General features: G+C 35.3%; 1 protein-coding gene across 1 annotated transcript; it reads left to right on the top strand.

Moving 5' to 3' along the window:
• The first annotated feature begins 6,500 nt into the window (after positions 1 to 6,500).
• LOC111901263 (uncharacterized) lies at positions 6,501 to 9,692 on the top strand. Its single transcript, XM_023897119.1, has 6 exons — positions 6,501 to 6,558; positions 6,678 to 6,754; positions 6,817 to 8,102; positions 8,287 to 8,481; positions 8,770 to 9,117; positions 9,164 to 9,692. The coding sequence occupies exons 1-6, from the start codon at positions 6,501 to 6,503 to the stop codon at positions 9,690 to 9,692; spliced, it is 2,493 nt and encodes an 830-aa protein (XP_023752887.1).
• Positions 9,693 to 10,719: the final 1,027 nt, after the last annotated feature.

The following is a 10,719-nucleotide window of genomic DNA, read 5'->3' as shown; positions in this document are numbered from 1 at the left end:
AATGTAGGCTTCTAGTTTGAGATCCGAGGCTTTGAGGGACTTTGGGACACCTTTAGCCCTTAAAATGGAGTTTACTCCCCAAGTGTTCTTGGGCGGTAAACTCCCGAATCTTTGGGTTTTGTTTGTTTTCTAGTCTCAAACACACGTATATACAAGCCTAAGTTCGTTACTCAACACGGGGAAAAGACTAGGTAGCATTTAAGCCACATATAGGAGTTTACTCTCCAAATGGAGTTTACTCTCCAAGATGTTCTTGGGGAGTAAACTCTCAAATCTTGTTGTTTGAGTTTGTTTTCTGTCCCTAAACTAGTTAGTGTACTAGTCCAAACTAGTTTCATGGCTTAAGGGAGGACTAGGCCTTAGTTGGCTTTCGAAAAGGAGTTTACTCTCCAAATGTTCTTGGGGAGTAAACTCACAGATCTTGTTGTTCTGTCGTGATTTTGATGTTATTAAGCACAATCTAAGCTATATAATACAACTAGATTGAAGTACTCACGTTTTGGGATAAAAACCCGAAGATCCGTGAGAGAGAATTTGGCTTTTCTCTAATTGGAAATGTAACTAATGAATTATTTGGTTCAGAAATCTATTTATAGTCCTGAGATATTTTTGGCAGAAAATATTTTTATTCCCGAAATGATTTCTAATATAACCGAGTGTTGGAAAAACAGTGTTGCACAAAACCCTAGTGCAACCACTCTCCTGATATCTCCTTAAGTGTAAATCCTGAAAAACTGCCAAACTTATACCCGAAGTCTGGAATTTCACTGGAACTGTTCTAAGCTCTATTGTCTTGATATGGTTTGTTCAGAATGGAAATTTCGGGTTGTCACAAAAACTTTTCTAAATTCCACATTTGATGAGTGTTATAAACCTACTTTAGACTTTTCACTCAATGTCACAATCTTGACTCTAAGACTTGATATTGGAACGAAGTATGATTGACTTCTTGATTTAACCATTTCTACAATTCTTGATTCCTCTTCTTAGACATGCAATTACACTAAGACTCACTTAGAGGATCAATTGAGACATGGTTCTTAATCATTAAGACTTGTCATAAAACACAATAAAAGGTATTCTCCCTTCTTCTTAGAATAGAGAAACTTTTATCTTTCTGCCTACTTGATTCTTCTTTATTCGTTCTACTATTCATTGAAACTCTTTCAATCTACTCAAAATTACACTTAATCTTATAAGTATAATCATATTTACTAATCTTTAGTAAATCATGACGAATATCTTTGTCACTCTTGTGGTGGACTTGATCAACGCACAACCTAGTATACTTGATCTCCTAGTCCTTCAATTGACACTTTGCCAAAGAATTAGTCTAAGTTTCCCAAATGTGAAAGTTTTTCATTCATCATACAATACACATTGCATGATTCCAAGTTTCTGTCCAATTGAAACTTGGGCGATGAGAAACTCTCCCTATTTGGTACACTTTCGACATTTCCACAAATAACATAATTAAGAATCAAATCCATTTTGCTAATAATAGAAGTACACAAACATCAATGTTTCATATATTTCATTGCAAGGATAAACAAATAAGATAAAAAAAAATTATTTTATTCATAAAAACAGCGGAAAACATGTCCTTACAATGCAAAATTCAAATGAAAAACCATGTAATCATATACTCCCAACAAATCTATCATAACTTCCTAAGCTCAAAATCTGATCTTCGAATTCATGCGATCGAAATCCATTTCTTCGTGATCAGAATCATCTTGCTCTTCTATCAAACTTCCTCTCTTTTCTCTAATCCTGCAAAACATGCAAATGTAATCTTATCACATTATGAATAAAGAATAGGAATTTAAATGGAGTTAGATAGTGGATTTCATACCTGAAGTAGAGCCATACTTATCGACTCTCCTATCTCTTAGATCCTTTAGGTTCTTCGGGCAGCTTCGTATCCATTGCCCCTTCCCTTGGCAGCAGGAACAGGTGGTGTCCATGGAAGCATGGTTGGTTGAGTTATCAGACAAATATGCTCCATTACTTCGCCAAATCATTTCTGATTTAGCAGCAATAAGCATGTAAGTCAATTCAATGAGGGTTGCGTCAAGTTTCATCATATAATACTCTCTTACGAACTTATCATATGATTCAGGGAGTGACTGAAGAACCCAGTACACAACCAACTTATTTGAGATAGACGCACCCAACATAATCAACCTATCAATGTGTGATTTCATCCCTAGGATGTGAGCACACACGGGTTTGCCATCTTGATGTTCCATTTCCAATAGGGATTCGATGATCTTGAACCTTTCAAATCTTCGATCATTAGGGTTAGGGAGAACAACGGGAGGAAGAGGAGGAAGTGAAATCAAACTAGTCCACAGTGATCCTTCACTTTGAATCAAGCTTTCACTTTCATTAGGAACACTTTTTCCTTGGGATTCGGGAATACCACAGTTAGAGTCAGACATCTACAAAACGGGAGAAAATTCAAGTTAAGTTGATTGAGTCCTTAATAAAACACCCAAATGAGTTATTAAGGCTAGGATCCAACACAATATTCTACAACCTAGAAAAGGGATGCCGTAATCTAGTTGCAAAATATCTGAAGGTAGGTAAATGGCGATGTACCAATTTCCACCATGAAAAACGAAAAGGAAGATTAAGTTTTAAATGAATTGAAACTCCTAGATCTTTTTGAGATTCATTGAACTTTTCAATGGCATGTTTAATCTCGATTATGCCCTACTATTTGTGACTGGGATGCCGAGGATCACAAATAAGGTGTGAATAACCATACGAATCATGTGGTGCACCCAATGCTACAATCACCTAATCAATGTAACGGTTAGCCACACACGCTCCATTGATCTATGAAAAACATCGAGTCACCCTTTGCTACCAATGTCATCCCCAAATTAGTGTTCCGGTTAACCACACACGCTCCACTAACGTTTGACAAGGGTACGAAGTGTAATTCTATGGATTAGCATACAATTTCACATTTTTCCTAAAGTAACTATGATTTGGGAATTTGAAAAAGCATTTAGTTACTTTGTACTTCATTATACTTATAATGGAAGGTTTTTGTCCTATCCTACCCGTTCGGCTAACGACCCTCCACTAGTCAAGAGTGCGGTGGGTAAGAGTGGATACCCATTCAATCGCCATTTTATAGGCAATTTCCTTAAACACCCCTTATAGACCAGCTTCGTGAATGAGGCCTACTAACGGTAAGACTGACTGTTTACTCATACATATATAATACTAGACTTTTAATGTTATATATAGTATAGGGTGTATTTTACACTTTTAAAATACTAGGTGGTTTAACTTAGTAAATTATACTTTTAATTTAATTAAATGTAAACCAAAACTTTATGGGTTTATTAAATCACTTTTAATTATGCACTTTAATTTATTAATAAAACCATAAGGGTGTGATTTGAACTTTTCAAATTACTAGGGTTTTAGAATTTAACATTTCAAAATTAAACTTTTAGTCAAATTTTAAATTCCAAAACTTGAGGGCAAGTTTTGAAACATTTCAGAACATTAGGGATCAAATAACAAATAACATAAATTAAACAATTAATTCCATAATTATCTATATTTGACCTAATCTTATTTTAGTCACTAGATAATTACCAAATAATTTGAAATAATCCATATTTATCATATAAACAACCAATATTTAAAAGATTTGAAATTATCTATTGTTTTGGCAAGGATAATCATTAAATTAAGATAAAAATCAGATTTTAACTTCAAAAAACAAATTAAGCATCAAATCCAAGTCAAAACAGCAGCTAAATCCCGAAATACACTCTGCCTGACGCACTGACTCGCCGAGTCAGACTGAGTAGGGCCAACTCGCCGAGTCCAGATACTGACTCGCCGAGTTGTGTCGGGCAGAGGCAAAAAACTCGATTTTAAGCAAACAAAACAGTTAAGCATCACATAAAACTGAAACCAATCAAGTCTCTGATACCACTGATGGGTTTTAGGCATAAGAACAATCCTATGTGCTCATACAAACCCTAATGCTTGGATCTAGGTTTCTCTATTGTACATGCTTTGAATCCAAGACTAATAAACTTAGATCTAACATATTATAAACTGAATTAGGGTTTATAGAATTACCTTTGATTGTTATATTGCAATAACAATCAACTCCTTGCTTGAATTGGCTTCAAAAGCTTAGTGCCTCAAGTGTTGCACCTCTAATGGAGTCACAAACACCTTATGCAACTTGGATGAAGAGGAGAAGAAAGGAGGTTGCCAAAAATGACTAGAAACCCTAGAGAATCAGTTCCCACGTTTTGGGGGCCTAAGGGGTCCTTTATATACTTGTGTGGGCTGCTAGGGTTTCAGTCAAAACCCTAATGGACAGCTTAAACTCTAAGCAGCCCATGGAACCTTCTGGATAAGGTCATGGACGAAAATCTGATAAGCTTTCATCATAATTTCGTTCACCCCTTATTCCTTTAGCATTCCTTAGCCTAATAACTCAATTATCCAATAATTGCAGTCCAGTCCCCTAAATTTAATTAATCTCTTTTAGCCACAAAATTAATTCTTGACTAATATTAATTAAACAATATGATTTCTCCTTTAATATATTATTCTCATAATATATTAATAAATCATATTTAAACCTCTCTCTCCTTAATTCATCCTACATATTGCTATGGTGAAGGCAACCCAAAAGGACCATGCTCATAATCGGGTCAAGTACATACCAAAATAGTTATGGACTTAGACACTAATCCAACAAAAAGAGGTATCAAGGATGGTGATATGAACATTATGAGTAATGAAGAATTTATTCCGGGAGTTGTTTTTTAATTTCTCAATAAGTTGATGGAGGAAACTCCTAAGAAGAAGGACTTACATAGTAATTTGTATCAAGAAATGGATGTTGATAAGTCAAAATCGAATAAGAAAGATAATGAGAAAGGAGATGGTAATGAAATTTATGTTTCTTCTGAAGAGTCTGGTGAAGATGAATCTAGTGAGGATGAGGAAATTGTGATGGAAGAGGAGTTTAATAATGTGAGGAATAATGAGTATAATTCGAAGCTTAAGTCTGGTACTGTTATTAACAGTATTAATATGCTTCCTTCTATTTTGGGTAATGCTAATAGTTGTAAGAAGATGGATGGTGATGGTCAGGGGAACTTGTTGAACTCTTATGCAGGAGTGTTAAAAGGTAATAGGCATAAGGGTAAGATTGATGTCAAATTTATTCTAGGGGAAAAGGGTAAAGAAGAAGGACCAGTTATTATTTCGATTGAGAATTTAAAGAAGGCGAGTATTCCATATACAAATACTTTATATGGGTATATGATTGATAAGAAGTTGGAATTTCCTGTAATTCAGAAAGAGGTTAGAAGGCTATGGAAGAATGTAGGACTTGAGGAGATATTCATGAATAGTAAAGGATTTTTCTTTTTTAAATTTAGTGATGAGCAGGGGATGTTATCTATATTGGAGGGAAGTCCATGGCTAATGCTTAATAATATGCCATTATTTCTCCAAAGGTGGAGACCAGGTCTGACCTTAACTAAGAACAGTCGTGATAAAATTCTGGTATGGATCAAAATTTTTGATTTGCCTTTGGAAGTATGGAGTGGGGAAAATCTGTGTATTATAGCGAGTAAGTTGGGGGTTCCTCTGGCTTTTGATTCTTTTACTGAGGAGATGTGTTTGGAACACAAGGGTAGGAACGCTTATGCTCGAATTCTTGTTGAAATGGCGGCTGATAAGGAGTGGATGTGGAAAATTGAGGTATCTACTTGGGATTTTGTTTCTAATTCTGTTGTGATTCAAAGTTTTGATGTGGAGTATGCGTGGATTCCTTCTAGATGTAATCACTGCAAGGTTTATGGTCATATGGATAAAGTTTGTTTGGCAGCTTTGAATGAAGATAAAGTGGTGAAGAATGGGGATAATGGGAACAATAAGAGAAATAAAGGGAAGGAAGTGGTAAATGACGAAGGATTTATGGAGGTTGTTTATAAGAAGGTTACAGGAAATAAAGATGGTGAAGGTACTAGTAAATCTATGGATGGTCATGCCCAATTGTATAATCAGAGATATAGTGGGAAGAATGGCAATTTTAACAGGGGAAATAATTTCAGAGGTAATAATGGGAATAAAGGTGGTAATGGAAAGGGACAGAATGGGAAGTAGAATAATAAAGGGGTGGGTCATTGGAATTTGGAAAAGAATATAAGATATGAGAAGTTTGTTAATGGTTAGGCTTTGGCTAGTAATCAGGGGAAAAAGGAGAATAAGGCGCAGGGGAATGTTATAAAGGATGATAACATACAAGTGGGTGTTAACAAGAGTCTCGAAAATAAGACTGTTTCTAGTGATGGTTGCAGTAATAAAAATAGTTTTGAAATCATGGGAATGATTGATGAGGAAGTTATGGATAGAATGGAAGAGGATGCAACGGGGGAAAAGTTGATGTTCATCAGGAAGGAGATTGTGTTGATTCTTCTTCTGATGTTGTTGGAATAATGAATAATAAGTTGGATCCTTCTAAGTTTGTTGGGAAGGGTAATGTAGGGAATGAAAGTAATAAAATGAAGAATAGTATGATGGTTCAGGGGAATAGTAATAGCAAAGATGGGATTTCTCAGACATTTGAGGTGGTAAATGCCAAAAACTCTATTGTTTCCCAATGATGTCTATAGGGGTTTGGAATGTCAGGGGCTTGAATAAAGCTGTTAAACAGAAGGAGGTTATTGATGTTATTAGGAGTAATAACAAGGTATATGTGTTGTGGTGGAGTCTCATGTCAAGGTCTTAAATCTTAAGAATGTTTGTGATAAGACCTTTGGTCAATGGGATTGGGTTTCTAATAATAGTAGCTGTGAGGCTGGAACTAGAATAATTGTTGGATGGAATCCTAGATTGTTTGATGTGATGGTGATTTCTCAATCTAGACAAGTTATACACTGTTATGTTAGGTCCTGTAATTCCAACTATAGCATGTATTTTTCTTTTATATATGCTGCTTCGAATTATCTTGAGAGAAGGTTATTATGGGATAATTTGAAGAAACATATTTTGGTTGTTAAGAAGGAAGCATGGGGAATTTTAGGTGATTTTAATGTTGCTTTAAAGCCATCGGAATATTCTGAGGGTTGTTCTAAAACTCCGAAAGGAGTTGATGATTTTATTGACTATATAAACTTGATTGAAGTAGAGGATCTGAATTGCTCTGGGTTTCAGTTTACTTGGAATAAAACTCCTACTGGGAATAAGGGTCTTTTGAAGAAGTTATATAGGGTGATTGTCAATTTGAAATTTGTTTTAGATCAACCTAAACCACATGCAGTTTTTAAACCTTATAGGGTGTCGGATCACTGTCCTGCTATTTTAAATGTTCCTGTTGGCAAATTGAGAGGGAAACCTTCGTTTTGGTTTGCCAATTTTATCACTGAGAAGGAGGAATTCTTACCATTGGTTGAGGAAATTTTGGATTCTAATATTGACGGTTTTTTTATGTTCAAAGTGTGTCAAAAGTTGAAGATTCTTAAAAAGTATTGTCGGGAGCTTTGCAATAAACATAGGGGTTCTGGGAAGAGAATTCAAGAGTTAAGAAAGGAGTTGGAAGGTAAACAAGCTGATATTGATCTTAATCCTTTTGATTGTAAGATTAGGGAGGAGCATGCTAATATTTTTTTTGAATTCAATGTTGCGTGTAATGATGAAGAAAAGCTTCTTTACCAGAGATCTAAGATAAATTGGTTACTGGAAGGGGACAATAATACAAAGTTTTTTCATAGAGTTGTCAAGAGTAGGGGCAATAGAAATCGTATTTTGATGGTTCTTGATGAAGATGGAAGATGGGTTAGTGGGAAGGCTATGAAGGATAAATTTGTGACTCATTTCAATAAGTTTTTAGGTTGTGAAGATGTTACTGAGTTCTGTTGTTTTAATGATGGGTTCTTTCATAATAAATTGGATAGTAGGGTGGCTTTAAATATGATTAGAGTGGTTACTGATGAAGAAATTAAAGTTGCGATGTTTGATATTGATGACAATCGTGCCCTGGTCCAGATGGGTTCTCCTCCAAATTTTTTAAAAGTGCTTGGAACATTGTTGGGATGGAGGTGTGTAAAGCTGTGAGGGAATTTTTTGGACTGGTAAATTGTTGAATGGGATTAATGCTACGAGAATTGTGTTGGTTCCTAAAGTGGAGTTCCCAAGGAAAGTTTCTGACTTCCGTCCTATAGCTTGCTGTAACACTTTGTATAAGTGTATTAGTAAGATTATAATGAACATAATTAAAAATAGTTTGGGTGATATTGTGAGCAAAAATCAATCAGCTTTCATTCCAGGGAGATCTATTTTGGATAATATTCTCCTTGCTCAGGAGCTGATTGTGGGGTCTAAAAATAAGAGAGGAGTTCCCAAATGCACCATAAAGATTGATATTCAAAACGCATATGATAAGGTGGATTGGAAATTTCTTAAAAGGATTCTCCTGGGGTTTGGGTTTCATCCGATAATGATTTAGTGGATTATGGCTTGTGTTTCATCTCTGTGGTTCATGCTGAATTTTAATGGTGAAGATTTCGGGTTTTTTGAAGGTAAGAGGGGTCTTAGGCAGGGTGATCCTTTATCTCCTTACCTATTTACTATAGTTATGGAGGTTTTTAATATCATCCTTTTGAAGAAAATTGAAGATGGCCAGAATTTTAAGTTTCATAGTAAGTATATGTCCCATAAAATTACACATTTATGCTTTGCTGATGATTTGTTAGTCTTTTCTTATAGAAATGGGAATTCAGCTAGAGTTATTAGGGATGCTCTTGATGAGTTTAAAAAAGTTTCAGGTTTGAAGGTGAGCATGGAGAAAAGTCAGATTTTCTTTAGTTGTGTTAAACCCAATATAAGAAGGATTATCTTGGGCATTCTTCCTTTTGATATTGGAAAATTTCCTTTTAAGTATTTGGGAATTCCTATGTCTGTTACTAAGTTATTTGGCAGAGATTGTAAACAGCTTATTGAGAAGATTAAGATGAGAGTTTTCAATTGGAAAAGCAAGGCTTTATCGTTTGCTGGGAGGCTGCAACTCATTAATTCTGTTTTGACCTCTATTCATGTGTATTGGGCTTCGATTTTGTAAAATTACCATTGCTACTATTAAAGAGATTGAGAAGCTTTGTAGAAGTTTCTTGTGGGCGAATGGTGAGATAGTCAAAGGGAAAGCTAAAGTCAAGTGGAATGATATTTGTAGGCCTAAAGCTTATGGTGGTTTAGGAGTGAAGAATTTAAGGAAATGGAATGATGCTTTGTTAGCTAAACATGTGTGGAATGTGATTAATAATAAAAATTCTCTGTGGGTCCGGTGGATGAAAACCAATTACATTAGTGACAGGAATTTTTGGGATATTTTGCAAAAGAAGATTATGAGCTGGACTTGGAAGAGGTTCCTTGAGGTGAGGAAAATTGTTAGGCCCCATATTGTTTCGTGTGTGGGAAATGGGATGAATAATTCTCTTTGGCATGATTGGTGGCACTCAATTGGTATATTCTGTTCTATTATATCTAGAAGAGATTGGGTTAGCAATGGATTTAGTGACACTTCCATTGTCAATGATGTTTTAGTTAATGATATCTATATATGGCCGGTTGAGTGGGTTAATAAATTCCCTGGATTGAAGGATGCCCCCATGTTTTGCATTAAGCCTAATTAGAGGGATGTTACAGGTTGGAGAGATAAGAACCCATGTAAACAATTTTCATGCAAACATGTATTGTGTGATATAAATAATTTTGGAGACAAAGTTCCTTGGTATGATATTGTGTGGTAAGGTAATTGCATTCCTCGAAATTCACTTATTTTGTGGATGGCTATTTTGAATAGATTGAAGACCCAGGATCGTGTCAGAGGTTGGGAATTTTTTGGTAATTTACTTTGTCCTTTTTGTGCTATTTCTCCAGATTCCCATGATCACCTCTTCTTCAAATGTGATCATTCTCAACTTATTTGGATGTATTTCTGTAGTAAGATTGGTCTTAATCTCTTTGTTGATGATTGGAATGATTTGGTTATGAAGCTGTGCAATTTGTTTAAAAGGAAACCTGTTGAGAATCTGGCTAATAAATGTGTTTTTGCCAGTTGTGTTGCCCATATTTAGAAGGAGAGAAATTCTAGACTCTTTAGTAGCAGGAGGAATTCGCATAAGGGGGTGATTTCTTGTATTGAAAGTGAAATACATTTAAAGCCGTTCGGGTTGCGGAAAAAGGCTAAGTTGGTCAATGATAAAGTTTTTAAGGCCTGGGTTATTTCTGGAATGGAAAAAGTTTAAGTTATGGATGTCTTTTTCTGGTTTTTTAGATTGATGGTTGATGGTTCTTGGTTTTGGGGTTGGCAAAAGAGGATGTTTAATTTTGGTGATTTTAATTCTGTGAATTGGTGGGGGTATTTTTGGAATAAGTTTCAATACAAAGGAATTGACAGATTGTGTTACTGGTTTGAGAGCTTGCTTTCAAATCATGTGACTTGTACCTATGGGATTTTCTGTTTGGATATGATCTTAATTGAGATTATCCAAATGGAGAATCTTAGACATGTGATTGATGCCATGTCTAGTATGAAACTTGTTCTGATTTTTTGGAGGATTAGTGTTAGTTTGTTGTGGTTTGGCTTCTGTTTGACGTGTAGCAAGTTTTTGCAAAGGATGAAGTTGGATTATATTAGCATTCAGATGGAGTCTTTTA

This window comes from Lactuca sativa, chromosome 8 (assembly GCF_002870075.4).
Source record: "Lactuca sativa cultivar Salinas chromosome 8, Lsat_Salinas_v11, whole genome shotgun sequence".
NCBI classification, from domain to species: Eukaryota; Viridiplantae; Streptophyta; class Magnoliopsida; order Asterales; family Asteraceae; genus Lactuca; species Lactuca sativa.
The sequence above is the reverse complement of the archived record's forward strand: the minus strand, read 5'-3'. Positions and strand labels throughout refer to the sequence as shown.

Bases quoted from the DNA above. Each gene is read 5' to 3' on its own strand.
- LOC111901263 (XM_023897119.1), top strand. From the start codon at position 6,501: ATGAATAATAAGTTGGATCCTTCTAAGTTTGTTGGGAAGGGTAATGTA. The intron at 8,103-8,286 runs GTGTGTAAAGCT...AATTAAAAATAG, and splicing joins GGAACATTGTTGGGATGGAG to TTTGGGTGATATTGTGAGCA. The intron at 9,118-9,163 runs GTAAAATTACCA...GAAGCTTTGTAG, and splicing joins GTGTATTGGGCTTCGATTTT to AAGTTTCTTGTGGGCGAATG.